At 40.1% G+C, this 15,999-nt stretch overlaps 1 protein-coding gene across 2 annotated transcripts in view; it reads left to right on the top strand.

The window, feature by feature from the left end:
- The window catches only part of RTN1 (reticulon 1), a 280,944-nt gene that overhangs the window by 260,353 nt on the left and 4,592 nt on the right, over positions 1-15,999 (top strand). For both annotated transcript variants that reach the window (XM_015143801.3, XM_015143802.3), the window contains 5 exons: positions 9,115-9,322; positions 11,126-11,264; positions 12,736-12,805; positions 13,407-13,453; positions 13,541-13,599. In XM_015143801.3, the coding sequence (XP_014999287.3) occupies positions 9,115-9,322; positions 11,126-11,264; positions 12,736-12,805; positions 13,407-13,453; positions 13,541-13,599 (523 nt within the window). The remainder of the gene's footprint in view (positions 1-9,114; positions 9,323-11,125; positions 11,265-12,735; positions 12,806-13,406; positions 13,454-13,540; positions 13,600-15,999) is intronic.

Genomic DNA, 15,999 nt, shown 5'->3' with positions numbered 1-15,999 from the left:
TACTCTTCTATTTGAAACATTTTCCTCTATTTTAATGTTACAATCTCCAGCATTATTAATTAGAATCCTGAATTTAAGAGCACCTGTTAAATTTGATAGCTGATTATGAAACAATTTTTACCAAAATGAGACAATTGTCTGTGGATGATAAAAATATTTTAAGGCAGCCACAGTTAAAGACACGATTGACAAGAAAATTTGTTACCTCTGAGGCACACAGTCTGTTAACATAATAATTATGATGATTACTGATAACATATACTAAGTTATATTAGAATTATAGGAGTTTTACATAGTTTCAGAGCATATACCAATAACACATTTTCACAAATATAGACTAAAGAAAGCCAAACACCATTTCATATTTGACAGTGCTTTCTGTATGATTTTTGTACTAAATAACCCAAATGTTATTTTTGGATTTTAGAGGACCTAATATCTAAAATATTAGGTTAAAAAAGAGACATAATTTATAATTTGATGTTGGAAAGTTTGTTAAATATCAAAGGTTTAAAACGCTGGTTATCACAAATTAGAATCCCAGGTTATCATAAGTAATTCATTTGGCCAAAATGATAACTCCAAAAAATTCTTTAAAAAAGAAAAACCTGGCCGGGCGCGGTGGCTCAAGCCTGTAATCCCAGCACTTTGGGAGGCCGAGACGGGCGGATCACAAGGCCAGGAGATCGAGACCATCCTGGCTAACACGGTGAAACCCCGTCTCTACTAAAAAATACAAAAAACTAGCCGGGCGCCGTGGCAGGTGCCTGTAGTCCCAACTACTCGGGAGGCTGAGGCAGGAGAATGGCGTGAACCCGGGAGGCAGAGCTTGCAGTGAGCTGAGATCCGGCCACTGCACTCCAGCCTGGGCGGCAGAGCGAGACTCCGTCTCAAAAAAGAAAAAAGAAAAACCTTCACTCTGATAGAGGAGACTTAGCTTTCCAAACAACATGCAATGAAGATAGCATGAGGCCAATGAAATCCATCTCTTCTCTTCTTTCTTTCCTCCTTTTATTCCCTGCCATTTACCCAAAGGAGAAAACAAGACCCTTTTATTATCTTTTAACATTACATAAAAATCGTCTTTAAAAGAGAGAAAAACATATTTCATGTTTGCATTAGTGCACCATTAATGTTAAAGCTAGTGTTTTCAGATAAAATTTTGTATCTTTATTCAGTTTTAATTAGTTTGACCATAGGATAAGATTTTCACAAACCTTTTAGAACTTTTTACAATTTTCCATTAAACAGCAGATCAATTTTCTAAGAAAGCCCTATTATTCAGACACATGGGCCCAGATTCAGGCCCCACATCAGTATGATTTTGATGTTTTTTGTTGTTGTTGTTTTGCTTGTTTTGAGATGGAGTTTCACTCTTGTTGCCCAGGCTGGAGTGCAACGGTGCAATCTCTGCTCACCACAACCTCTGCCTCCCGGGTTCAAGTGATTTTCCTGCCTCAGCCTCCCGGGTAGCTGGGATCACAGGCATGTGCTACCATACTCGACTAATTTTGCATTTTTAGTAGAGATGGGGTTTCTCCACGTTGGTCAGGCTGGTCTCAAACTCCTGACCTCAGGTGATCTGCCAGCCTCGTCCTCCCAAAGTGCTGGGATTACAGGTATGAGCCGTCATGCACAGCTGATTTTAATGTTTGAATCTAAGGAAAAAAGCTAAATAATTTATTTTAAATATGAGCCAACTTGTTTATATCCACAGAATTTTTACAAGATTAACCCTTTACAAACCCTTTCATTTTGCTTAAGCCTTCAGTTTTGTTCTGTTACTCTTTTAGGTTCAGACAATTTTTAAAACCCTCTGAACTAGACAAAATTACATTCCCTTTAACAAAAGCTATATTCCCATGCCTTCTTAAAATCTTTTACCAAAAACGCATTCCCTACATACCTTGTATGTAAAACTGTTTCTTCAGTGGTCTCAACTTCATATTACAATGTTAACTCTTAGCAACTTTTATTTTTATTGAAAAACCTGATGAGAGATTTTAATTATGTACTAAGGGTGGGGCCTAGGACATCAGACAGAAACGAAGATAAGATCGGACTCCTTTTAGCGTAGCTAAAGGATATGGCTTTCCGTATGTCCCCAGGCCTTATCTATAATCTGCTCCAAAGTACGTAAATCGAACAATTTTCAAAAGTCAAAGAAACAGCTTGACCTTAAAGCATTTAGCAAATTTGATATTTGACCTTAATTTAGACCAAATGTCTACATTTTCAAGACATTTTATTTTGCCAATAATCTTTACAACTGTCTTTATTCCCAAAAGATTCCTAAAGTCACGTGAACAAAACGGCATTAAAGTTTCTATTTTTCTGACAAAATATTTGATTTAAGCACTTATGTTTCTAAGCCAATTAGAGCTTTTTTATATATAAACATACAACACATATAAATACACAGACAGGAGATTGAGCACTTGTGAAATTTTTCATTTGCCAGTTTCTTAATTGGATAACTGGCTTCAGGGTGGAGCCCTTGGAGGAGCAGGGCCAGGAAAACATGAATTTCCAGGGCCAAATAAGCAGCATATAAGCAGCTGAAGGCAAAGACAGATCCCCAAAATTAAGGGTGCCATTTTATACTGGATCCTGGATCCCCAAAAGGAGGAAAATACTCAGGAGAAGACAGCGCAATGCTTCTACCCTGCATTTTATTGCAAGGCAAGGCAAAGTCAATCAGCTCATTTTGTAATCAGCCCATCTCTCCTGGGAGTCTTATCTCCCAGTGGGGGGTGGTGGGGACCTTTTCTTATCTTCCAAGTTGCCAAGAGCATGCTTCTCTGATCCAAGTGTGCAAAGCATTAAGTATCCCTCTGTAACTACTATTAGCCATCCCTTATATTTCCTACCTAATTTTCATAATATGAAGTGATTTCTGATACCCCCAAAACTCAAAACCATCAGATAACACGATTCAAAACAGAGCAGAGCCTTTAATTTTGAGAGGGATTTATGTGCTTTTAATTCCTGGGGTTTTATGAGAAAAACAGAGGCTTTTTTTTCAAAAACAGGATCTGTGGTACCTCCTCTGTTTTTCCCAATGAGTCCCAGGCTACCAGAAGTTATCTCAGGGCCTCTCGTGTGTGCATTAAGAGGGGCAAGACAAAAAAAATGGAGAAAAGTAATACAGTCAACTGAGAAGAAAAAACCTTTTTCCAGAAAAACAAGTTCCAAGAAGAGAAAAACATAAAGGCTTTTTAAATATATTTATAGGCCGGGCGCGGTGGCTCACACCTGTAATCCCAGCACTTTGGGAGGCCGAGGCAGGTGGATCACAAGATCAGGAGTTCAAGATCAGTCTGGCCAACATGGTGAAACCCTGTCTCTACTACAAATACAAAAAATTATGCAGGCGTGGTTGCGCGCACCTATAGTCCTAGCTACTTGGGAGGCTGAGGCAAGAGAATCACTTGAACCCAGGAGACAGAAGTTGCAGTGAGCTGAGATCATGCCACTGCACTCCAGCCTGGGCGACAGAACGAGACTCCATGTCAAAAAATGATAAATAAATAAATAAATCTATAGCTTGTTTATCCACTTTTAATTAAGCTGACTTTGAACCATAGTGCTCTTTAAAAAAGAAATCCTTTCAAATCTCTTATTACCTGACATTAGCTACGCCAAGTAGCCAATATTTTTACCTTCTGAACTTTACCAAAGGTAACCTCCTCGGTGCTTCAAAGACGTGGTAAACAGTTTATTGTTTTACAAGATTTAGAATTTCCGCAAGGTAGTTCAAAGAAAGGAAAATTGAAGAGAGGAAATTAGAAGCTATGAATGGGGGGGAAAGAACTCAATAAATGGCAAAATTACACAAATAAACCAGAAAGGAATTATTCCAGAAGCCAACAATTGAACCCAGGCCACCATCAAAAGATAAAGCTGTAGCTACTGAGCTATGCAGCGTTGAGCAGCTTCTATTGCTTTTCCCAGAAGGAGCCTAGAGAAGCCAATTTCAGGCTTGGAAAGCTTTTAACTGCCCAAGAAAAATTTTTAGGACTAACTACGACATGAACCCCAAAATTCCTGTCCTCTGGATGGTGGAAACCAAAAGAAAGTATCCCCACCTGGTCACAAGGTTAAGCTCTTAAGGACACAAAACAAGACAGAGAAATTTTATACAGTATTGATTTCAGGGACCTGTAGCAAAGTTTGTTAACTGACCAGCCTGCCAAGCTGGCTTGAAAAGCAGGCTTATAGGGGTTGTAAACCCACATTCTATATCCTGCGATGTCCTTCTCTCCATTACAGAATACAGAAAGACAGATTTTTAGCACAAAGTACACAACATTTGCTACAGCCTAAGCCTAGTTTCACAAATCCTTTTTTCTATTAATCAAACCCTTGCAGAGAAGACCAATAGTTTACTGTTTTACCCAGATAGAGAGAGAGAGAGAGAGAGAGAGAGAGAGAGAGAGCAGAAACTTGGCTGGTAAGAATTTCTTACTCTTTTTGCTGGCATACCAGGTTTCTGGGTCCCCTTTCTCTGCAGCTTCCAGAAGAATGGAGTAGCTTCTGATTACCCTGCTCACTTGTGCTATAGCAGTGGGGTTCCAGCCACTTTACAAGAGAAAATCACCCTTTACTGTTTTATGGAACCACAGGCAAGATTCTTAATTTGCAAGATGCTGCCTAATAGGCTGCATGAGGAACCAAATTAACATTTTCCATCCTGGCAAAATACACATAACAAAACAGACATTAGTCACCTCTTCAGCACCCAGTATCAGCCTGGAAAAGCTCAAACTTTTTCCCTTTGGTCCCTGTTGTCTTTAATCCACTCCAGGTAAGGACAGATGACCTCCAAATGGTAATTCACAATGGGGTCTCTGGGCAAGGCAAAAAGCAGATAGTCACCCCAAGAAGCCTGTTGAGCCTTCTTTAGGGCTCATGGAATGTGACCAAATAAGGACGGTTCTCTGAGTTAGTCCTGCTGGATTTCCATCAGCAACCCCCTCTGAGATCCCTTCCACATATACAAACACACACAAAGAGGAGATGGACAGAAGACCTTCCAAATTAGATCCCTAACCAAGAACTCCAAGAGTATCCCTTCCAAACTATCCTCCTATTCTCTGTCTGAGAAACTTCCTTGAAATCTTCCTGATTGAGGAGAAGTCTCCCGAACCAGGACTCTTCATACTAGTTAGAAAGAACCAACTGAGACCCCCCCCCCCAGGAGCCAAACAGACACCCTGCAATGAGGCTACAGACACAGACACCCCATGGTGGAGCTAGAAACAGACACTCCACAATGGGGCTGCAGACACCCACCATAGGGCTACATTACCAGTCAGGAGAAGAGAGGAGGCATTGGCAGCACCTAGGTTACTCACCAATCTGGACAACCTGCAGTGGGGCTACAGACAGACACCCCATCATGGGACTACAGACACCCCATCATGGGACTACAGTCACGCTGTGATAAGACAACAGTTAAGGGACATCTCCACAGGACTATTTCTCCATTGCAATTAAACCCATGCACATTGGGTCAGCAGTGCCACACCAGTTGAAAGAATACCAGAGTCAGCCCCCAATCCAAGAGAACTAGGAGGCCACTTGGGCTGGCTTCTGGATCCATCACTGGAGGGGGGCCACTGAACCATAGGCAGGTAGCCACAAGAGCAATCCTGGATGAGCCCCCAAATTTGTAACCGCCCAAGGGGTTCACCTTGCCTGCTGTCTAGACAGAGCTAATTCATCAAGACAGGGGAATTGCAATAGAGAAAGAGTACTTCACACAGAGCCAGCTGTGTGGGAGAACTGAGTTTTATTATTACTCAAATCAGTCTCTCTGAGCATTCAGGGAGCCGAGTTTTTAAGGATAACTTTGTGGGTGGGGGAAAGCCAGTGAGCCAAGAGTGCTGATTGGTCAGAGATGAAATCATAGGGAGTCAAAGCTGTCTTCTTGTGTTCAGTCAGTTCCTGGGTGGGGGCCACAAGATCAGATGAGCCAGTTTATTGATCTGAGTGGGACCAGCTTATCCATCAAGTGCAGGGTCTGCAAAATATCTCAAGCACTGATCTTAGGAGCAGTTTAGGGAGGGTCAGAATCTTGTAGCCTCCTGCTGCATGACTCTTAAACCATAATTTCTCATCTTATGGCTAATGTTAGTCCTAAAAGGCAATCTAGTTCCCAGACAAGAAGGAAGTGCACTTTAGGAAAGGGCTGTTACCATCTTTGTTTAAACTATAAACTAAATTTCACCTAAAGTTAGTTGAGCCTATGCCTAGGAATGAACAAGGACAGCTTGGAGGTTAGAAGCAAGATAGAGTTAGTTAGATTAGATCTCATTCACTGTCTCAGACATAATTTTGCAAACGTGGTTTTACAAGTTTCTAAAGGTTTAGTTTCCTCACCTGTTACATACCTATATAATGGAGTTTATTTTGAGGTTTCAGTGAGATAACATATGAAAGTGCTTTGAACATTTCAAAATCAATGTAAATAGATAATTTTGTTACAAAGTATCCAGAATCAACAGCCTATTGTTTCAAGATAACAGTCCTTTTGTTAACCTCCTTCTTAGAAACCTCCTGCAATCTTAGCAAGCAATTGAAAAACCTGCTAAGAGATGACTCTACACCAAACTCATGTTACTTAGCTAATGCTTTCTGCCCACAGTTTCTTCAAGGAAAGTCCATGAAGTGCCTGGCATTCACAGACTTCTTGAGCAGGTGGCCTCGTGGTTGGAGATTTAGGAGGCTTCCCTAGAGGGCATGCCATTTCTACCAGGTATAAAACAATTCATTCAGAGGGGATTCACTTGAAAATAGCAAATTTTATCTTCTCTTTGTCTGAAAACTCCTTTCAGGCTCTTCTGAGCCCCTTCACATCTCACAAGTGGGTAAGCATCTTCCTTCACACTAAGGAGTGCCCCCTTCAGCACACATCATGCTGTCTTATAATGTATTTGTTTCCAAATGTGTATGGGCCTCATAAAACAGATTACCATTTATTTCTTATCCATTTGTGTGAGTGTGTGTTTGTTTTGTATAATTCACTTATTTTTATATCCCCACCACCCAGCACAAAGCCTGGCACTTAGTTCCTGCTCAATAGATGAAAACAGATGTGTAAGAGGTAACATTTCAGTTAGTGGTGGATGCTTTAGTTTCCTTTTAATTCCCCTTTACCCCTCCCCTGCACAAAGAGAGTGAATACCTGGAGGCCCTGGACCCTCAAAGACCTTCAGCCCTGCTGCCCAGGCTTTAGACCTTTAGCCTAGGCTTATCCCAATTTATTTTCCCCAATCCATTCAACCCAGGAGCCGCTGGGCTTCTGTGGAGAGCCCCTGTTCTCCCACTCTGCCCTCTACTCTCAGAGTTCCAGGGTTTATTGCAGATTATGTCTTCCAAAAGATCCCTCTTCCCCACCTGAAAAGGATTATAGCTTTTGGTGCTTCATTCTAAACAAACTCTTCTAAAAGAAAAATCATTTGGTGAACTCATTCATATTTTGTTGTTAAGGACAAGCAAATCTTTAGTGCATTATTCTATTCTAGCATCTTTGCATTTTAAAAAAAAAAAGATGGTAACAATTACTTTGAGGATGGAAAACGGTTAGGCCAAAGGAATGAATTTGTAATGGTCAGTGTCACTGGGGTTGGGATAGGGAGAAGAGAGAGGCTTTAGAGCACAGTCCCTTTTTTATTTTTTATTTTTGCCTCTGGAAACCTGTTTGTAGGACCAGTCCTACTCAGAAGAGAAAAAAATATGTTTCATCCCCAAAACATGCTTGTGAGCCTCTTCTCTATTTCCTAAATGGCAGAACTGTTATAGAGGAAAGGGAACAAATTTTGCCCAACAAAGGTCTGCCTACTGGAGTCTTTCTGAGTTAATGTCCCTGATGGACCAGATAGTGGTGGTGGGTGGGGAGTTTGTGGGGAGTGAATTCTCTCTCCGGCTTCAGATTACTGGGACTATCCTCAGCCTGTTATGAAAGAGACTCTTTTAGACCTGATTTATTCTCCAGCCAGCCTGAGGTAAGTCTGTGGGCAAAGAGAGGGTTAGTACTTTACTCTCCAAAAATTCCTTACGTAACCTCTATTGCCTTGCATTGTCATGAGGGTGTGTGACTTTTTCGATACTTTTCTTTCAAGGTAATTACACAACCATGTAAGATGGGAGTAGCTCCCTGCTCTCTTCAACCTGGTCACTTCTATCTTCCTATAAGCAAATGACTGGAGTCTAATTCTGTAAACCAGGTGTCTGCAGGTACACTGCAGGTGAAGCTGGCAGTACAAAGCACTACCACTTACATTTGGTTGTGAGATGGGAATTTTGCATCTTATTTCTCTTCCTTAAAATTGATTGGCATAACATTCTATAAAAACCATTTGTCACATGCCCAGTTGGAGAATAAATTCGCATAGTTAAATAAGGGTTTTATGCTTTTTTTTAATATCCTGGGACTGGCATGTTTAAAGTATTTCCATTTTGCATGACATTTGAAGCACTATAACTACCTTTTTACCTATAACTATTTTTTGTTTCTAAGTTGAAAGAGGGTAATAACTGAATGATGGATGCAATGTAGATTTTAAAGCCTGCATTTCAGATTTTTAAATCACAGAATGTAAGCAACAAACCATGTTGAACAAAATGGTTTAATCCACATGTCAGCTCCAGGGTCTCTTTTTTTTCTTTTGTTTTTTGTTTTTGTTTTTGTTTTTGTTTTGAGACAGAGTCTCACCCTGTCACCCAGGCTGGAGTTCAGTGGAGTGAAGTGGTACTTCCAGAGTCCTCTATATTTTCAAGTTTGTTTCAAAGCCACATAATTCAGGCCACTGTATGGCTGGTGTAGCCCATGGAGCTACACCCGTCGCAATATGGTCAATGGAGATTCAATAGTCTTTTCTTATATGTGAATTTGTGAATTATCCTCAAGGGTGGAAAAGATTCTTCCAAACCAAAGTAGAATGACAGTAAGTGCCCTTGGCATAGCCATGTGTCTGCTCACTTTTGTTTAGGAATCCAGATGCCAGGTAAGAACCCACAGCAACCACAGCTTGGTGGAGTGAGCCACAGTGGTTCATGTGATGGCACTGCGGGAGCTCAGCCGGGTGTGTTTTGTGTCTCCTTCTGCAGCTATTGACCTGCTGTACTGGCGGGACATCAAGCAGACGGGCATCGTGTTTGGGAGTTTCCTGCTGCTGCTCTTTTCCCTGACCCAGTTCAGTGTGGTGAGCGTCGTGGCCTACCTGGCCCTGGCCGCACTCTCAGCCACCATCAGTTTCCGCATCTACAAATCTGTTTTGCAAGCTGTGCAGAAAACCGACGAGGGCCACCCTTTCAAGTGAGTGCCTCGGCTGAGGAACCCTCACCCCGTGACCAGGGGCTTTTCCCCTCACCTCTATTTCAGCTCACAGGTGCACTTGAGTCATGTTTCTCTGAGACCCAAAAGACCTCTTAGAGTCTCCCCTAACACCCTGTCTTTGAATATCTAACATTTCTGGTGAATTTCTGAAACAAACTCAATTATTCTTATTCCAATACTTATTGCTTTGTTGAGTTTTTATATGTATTTACTACTAACAGTAATCATAATCCAACAATTACTTAATCCTCTCAGCAATGTGAGAAAGGCACAGCAGGCATTTTCATCCCTATTTACAGGTGGGAACACTGAGGTTCTGAGAAGTGACGTGACATGCTCAAGGCCAGGTGGCCAGTAAATAGCACGAAACCAGAACTAGGGTATTTGGGTCTTTATTTCCATGCTCTCTCTAGAAGTTTAACACCAAAGGGCCAACCTTCTGGCGGGGGTGCAGGGTTCATGAACAGTCTTCTCATGTATCCTCCTCTACATTTTTATACTGGGGAACCCGATTTGAATGCACATTGAAGAGGAGGAAATACAAAAATAAAAGGGCAATTTACTAACTAAGAGGATATATGACATGTTTCAGAGGGAGGTGTTAGCACTGCCAGCTGCTATAACAAAATACCATAGACAGAGTGCCTTATAAACAACAGAAATCTATTTCTCACAGTTCTGGAAGCTGGGAAATCCAAGATCAAGATGCCAGCAGGGTAGGGTTCTGTTGAGGGCCCTCATCTGGGTTGCAGATTGCCAGGTCCTCACTGTGTCCTCACTTTTACTGTGAGACAGAGTGAACAAGCTCCCTTGGGCCTCTTTTCTAAAGGCACTAATCCCATTTATGAGGGGTGTCTGCTTATGATCTAATCACCTCCCCAAGCCCCCACCTGTTAACACTATCACATTGGAGGTTAAGATTTCAACATGAATTTGGGGAAGACACATTCAGTCCGTAACTCTCCTGAAAACTCAAGGCAAATACTGCTTTACTCTTTTTAATCTCAATTCACAGAGTTAAGTAAGCACTTAAAGCACTCCAGAAATATCCACTAGGTAGATAACAGGTGCTCTCTTAAAGCAGAGGGAAGGCAAGAAAGGAGAGAGGAAGGATGGACATTTGTAGAGGAGCTGGTCAAGCAGAGGAGGCTTAAGCTGGGATGATTTTTATATATTTGTATTTTACGTGTTTTTCCCACTCAAGAGTTACATTTAACCATTTGAACTAATGAAAAATGTCATTACTAAAAACACCACTCAGTAGAATCCATGAGTATTTTAATATGGCCTGGGTCACTTGAGTTTTCAGTGCTCTTTCTATAAACCCGGAAGTAAAGCCCAGAATTTAAACTTGAATTCTTAGAGTTCTGATGAGGAACAGTTGGCAGCTAGGATTTGGGGCTATCTCAACTACTTAAAAAAAGATAATTTATCTCCATGAAGTCATGTATGCAGAATTCAGCAAAAGAGCTGGTTTGACACTGATTTCTTTCTCTGGTCCCAGCTGGTTTCTCTGAATTTTCAGCCCACCCATGCTGTGTCTTAGGTAGCCAGAAACAGTCACAATGCTCCACTGAGAACCATGCTTTCTGTGTTCCCAGTGCACTGGAAGCAGGTGTGTATGGTGCCCTGTGGCCCTCACTGGCTGGCATAACCCCCCAGAGATGACACCCGCCCTCACCCTCAGAGTAAGAGTAGGAACGCTTAGCTGTTACTGGGGTTTGGAAGCCTGTCTCATGATTCCCTCTGATGGAATTCTCTGTGGGGATGGTTTGTTGACAGGGCCTACTTGGAGCTTGAGATCACCCTTTCTCAGGAGCAGATTCAGAAGTACACGGACTGCCTGCAGTTCTACGTGAACAGCACACTGAAGGAACTGAGGAGGCTCTTCCTTGTCCAGGACCTGGTGGATTCCTTAAAAGTATAGTTGCTTAAACTGTTCACTTTACAGTCTTGACTGTTATTTTCCCTAAAGGTGTAATATTATAAACTGCTACCTCAAGAAGAATAAAAAGCAAGTGCTAATTATATTCTAGAGTCAGAAGACCTCCAGTTGTATGGCACCATGAACCAGTCTAATCCCTTCATTGCACCAGTGATGAAAATGTGGCTCAGACATTTGTCCAGGGTTGCCCAGTGAGTCACTGGCAGAGCTGGAATCAAACCCAGGTCACATAGCTTCTAGCTCTATAGTCTTTAAAACACACCGGATTCTCTCCTTAAACCATTTTTAGCTCCTCCGACAATTTCCCAAAATGAATATTGAGATTAAAAATCTAGATAGGGAATGCGAAAACCATATATACTTTTGCACTGAAGGAAACTCTAGATTCTACTAATATTAATAGTAAGACCTCCAAGTGTGCTTACATAGTTACAGCTGTGAGGCTGAGCCATCTGAAGGGTAGAGGTATGCCCAGCCCTTCACTTGATAAGGATCAGGGGCACCTGGGGCTCTCACTGAATTTGCTGGGTTCCTTTGAACAAGTTGCTTTGGCCTCCTGGTGACTTACATGTAGAATCAAAGTTAGTCAATTGTGATTCGGCACGGCCATAAGCAGAGCTGGGGAAGCCTAGGCAAGGTAGTTGTAAAGTTTCTGTACTCCCACAGCACTTCATACACACCCTGGCAGGCGCTTGTACTGGGAGCTGTCTGGTAACTGTTCAAAGAAGGGCAGAAGAAAAAGTGAAAAATGTGGTCTTGACCCTCAAAATGCCTGACTGGAATAATGACTTGCCATATAATGACTGAAGAGAGATACCAGGGCAATTGTAATTACTTACCTTAGTGCTTTTAAGGCCATGGTTGTATTTGTAATGTAAAAATTGTGGGCCAGAACAGGGGTCAGCAAACCTTGTCCATAAAGAGACAGATGGTAGATATTTTAGGCTTTGCAAGCCACACCATCTGTGGTACCTTTTCAACTTTGCTATTGTAGCACAAAAGCAGAAAAAGACAGTACAAAAAGGAAGGGCTTGACTGTGTGCCCATAGACTTCTGAACACTGAAAATTTGATTCAATATCATTTCATATGTTAGAAAATATGACTCTTGTTTTGATTTTATTTGAACATTTAAAAATGTAGAAACCTTTATTAACTCGTGGGCCTATGCAAATACAGGTCAAGGGCCATAGCTTGCTGACCCCTGGCCTAGATTATTTCCTTGAGTCCCTCAAACCTTATAACAAAGTGATCCAAAGGGTTCCAAGAGAACTAAGGACTGGATCCCCTTTCATTGATTCTGCGATGAGCTTTCAACGCCTATCATTGACTATTGAAATCATGATGTACTCTGACTCAAATTCAAATTCTAAGTAAAAGTCAATGATATGAGACTCTTACTTGTCAGGAAGGGTTTTAGGAGCACTGATAATGCTTTCGTTCTTCAGTTTGCAGTCCTGATGTGGCTCCTGACCTACGTTGGCGCTCTCTTCAATGGCCTGACCCTGCTGCTCATGGGTAAGAGCAGATGAGAGTGTATATGCCTTCCTTCACACCCTCTGTGAAAACGCTGCTTCCTAGGCTCTAAGCTTTTTGTTTGTTTAAAGAGATTCCTAGGAACAAATGCCAGAGATCCCTGCGTGCAGAGCACTTCTCTTACCATCATAGTTCAATTAAAGAGTGTAATATATATTATACACTAATAATGAATTCCTAAGTCTAAAGGGTTTTTTTTCTTCAAATGTAACTGGCTTCTTTTTGGCTTATTTTATTTTTATATATATATATATATGTATGTATGTATGTATTTGGATCTGTTTACAGTGGCAGCTATGGATAGAGATTCATTTTCATCTTGGGAGGGGAGAGTTTATCCTAATTCTAGGAATAATTACAAAATACCTGTACAGGGCTCAGTGTCATTTTATTTTCCCTATGAACTGCCCTGTCATCTTTTATCTAGAATGCTGGATATTGCTTTTCAAAATAGGAAATAAAAAATAAAATGCTGAATATTCCAAATAATTCTATAATATCATATAACCATATTAAAATGTGTCTATACATGTATTCTTATTGATAACTCAGAATTTAATACTATATTTGTTTTTCATCCCAGCTGTGGTTTCAATGTTTACTCTACCTGTAGTGTATGTTAAGCACCAGGTAAGTTCTATGTGATGTCAAACAATGACATTAAATTTTCACCTCATCATCTTTGGATGTGCTCATTATTTTTTTTTCTTTGTGTAGGCACAGATTGACCAATATCTGGGACTTGTGAGGACTCACATAAATGCTGTTGTGGCAAAGTAAGTCACATAGTGCAATGCATAAAAAGAGAGACTCATGGATTAGGGTAGGGGTAATGAGAAGATAGTAAAATGATAGATTGATTTATGATCATTCACTTACTGGAGTCATATATTCATTCTCTTCTCAATTATATTATTTTAGAAAATAAGCATAAGATTTTTAACTCTCAATTAAATAAAACCGAGTAGTTTATTTCAGGTTTCATAGTAAGTTTTAATGAATGAATGATATTAACCTCTAAGGACTGGCCCATGTACAAGAACAAGATGCACTGGAGGAAAGAAGGAAACTTGATTCAAAAAAGTAAAATTAACAGTTTAATTCAAATAAAAACAATTAAGTTAACATTTTTAATCTTTTAAACAATGAATAGCCCTAATTTTTAAAATCATTAAAATTACTTTTAAAACTTTGAATTATTTTTAAAACTTTAAAATACATAAAATGTTTGCCAACTAAGTACATCACAGCATTTTAACTCAACAACTGTGTGTATGTGTGTAATACCACTGCTTTTTAAACCTGAGTCTTAAGCCTTACTTTATGGCTCCCTTATATATTAGGAGACAGAGATTTCAGTTTTACATCTCCACAGCTAACGTGGTCATTAAACTTAGGAGTTTTCCCTAATTCTTACATACTATTTTTAGGTATATAGTCAACTAAAGTGATAGCTCTTATATTGAATTTTTATTCAATATTTTATTTTATTAAAAAGCTAGCCTAATCTTTAGCTACAAATATATGTCACCAAAGGACTAGACTTTTTCACAAAAACTCTATCTAATTATCTGATAATAATGTGGCTGGACCTAGGTGAGGGTCAGATTTAGAGAGAGGCATTTTAGGTAATTAAAGATGTGTAATAACAAAATAAGAAAGGCTAATCACATTAAAGTTCCTCTGCTATTAGATTATATGTGATGTGCTTCAGTTCTCTCTGAAGTTTATAAACTTGTTTTTTACTGTGTATTATTTACATTTTTCCTCTTAAAGTCATTGGGAACTCATAGGATTCTATGTTGAATTTGGATCTTTGAGAGATCTGCGACACATTTCAAAATCCCTGAACTTATGAGCTTGGACCCAGGTGTAACCAATACCTAATGAAAATCAACACATTAAGCATAAAATAATCATTTTATGTTGTATTAAGAAATGGTAGCATAGCACAGTATGAGACTTGGTGGTACCCAAACCTGAGGAGCCTGTTTAAAAATATGAATTCTAAGACTCCACACAGACCTATAGAATTAAAATTTCTAGGATTGGTAATCTGGAATTTATATTTTAATGAACTCTCCAGGTGACTTTTTGGCAGCTAGAACTGTGTTCATAAACTATAGCAAAGAACACCAGAATAGGAGTTCGGAAACTGGAAGACAGAAGTTCTAGACCTACGTTGTCTAATACTTAGTTTGGGGATCACAAATCATACCTATTACTTTTTCAATTGGTTTGTTGGTTTAGTCCAAAAACAGGAGAGTACCTGTTATGTTCTGGACACTTCATATGACAGGTACAGAGGGTATAAAGATAAATGAAATGATCTCAGCCCTAAAAGAGCTCTTAGCCCAGTGGTGCAGACAAAATTATACAGAAATAATTATAATAAAATATAATAAGTACAATAAGTACAGTAGAGCTATATGAAATACTAAAGTTGGAGAGATGAGGAAACAATTGTTCCTTCCTGGACGGGATAGTGGAAAACCATTAAGATAAGGTGGCATTCGACCTGGGCCTTGAAGGATGGGTAAACAATCATTACGTGGATGATAAGGGGAAAGACGTTGCAAGAGGAAGAGGTAATAAAGCAAAGACAGACAAGCATGAAAATGTAAGTCTCTCCCCTCTCCAGGTTAGACTACATCCTTTCCTGGAAAGAATGTAGGAAGAGAGGCTGAGGCCAGGTGGTGAATGCTCTGTGGAGTTGTGACTCCAACCCAGCAGAAAATGGCCAGCCCTTGATGTTTTTAAGCAGGGGATTGAGGTCATCAGTTTTTTAAAGATCACTATGGCAGTCTAGTGAGAAAATAATTGGAGAGGGGAGAGACTAGAGATGTGGCCATCAGCTAGGAGGTTATCATAATTCAAACAAAAGTGACAAGGGCATGGCCTGGTTAAAATGGAGGAAAAAGAGAGACGGCAGAGAATATAAAGTATATACAATGTGCTTGTTAAGTTACATTTGGAAATCAATGCTGTGAAAAAGAATGGAAAGGAAATGTTAGCTATGACTAATATGGCTTCTGTAATTGAGCTTCAGGCAGAGTTGGCTCTTAACTTCCTGGTAGCTAGGACAAAAAGAGAAACTAGGCAAGTTACATGGTTCTTCCTATCTATCAGAAAGGAGGAAATAACAATTCTTCAAAATAACCTGTTTTGCCTGGCAC

The sequence above is a fragment of the Macaca mulatta genome, chromosome 7, assembly GCF_049350105.2.
Source record: "Macaca mulatta isolate MMU2019108-1 chromosome 7, T2T-MMU8v2.0, whole genome shotgun sequence".
NCBI lineage: Eukaryota > Metazoa > Chordata > Mammalia > Primates > Cercopithecidae > Macaca > Macaca mulatta.
The sequence above is the reverse complement of the archived record's forward strand: the minus strand, read 5'-3'. Positions and strand labels throughout refer to the sequence as shown.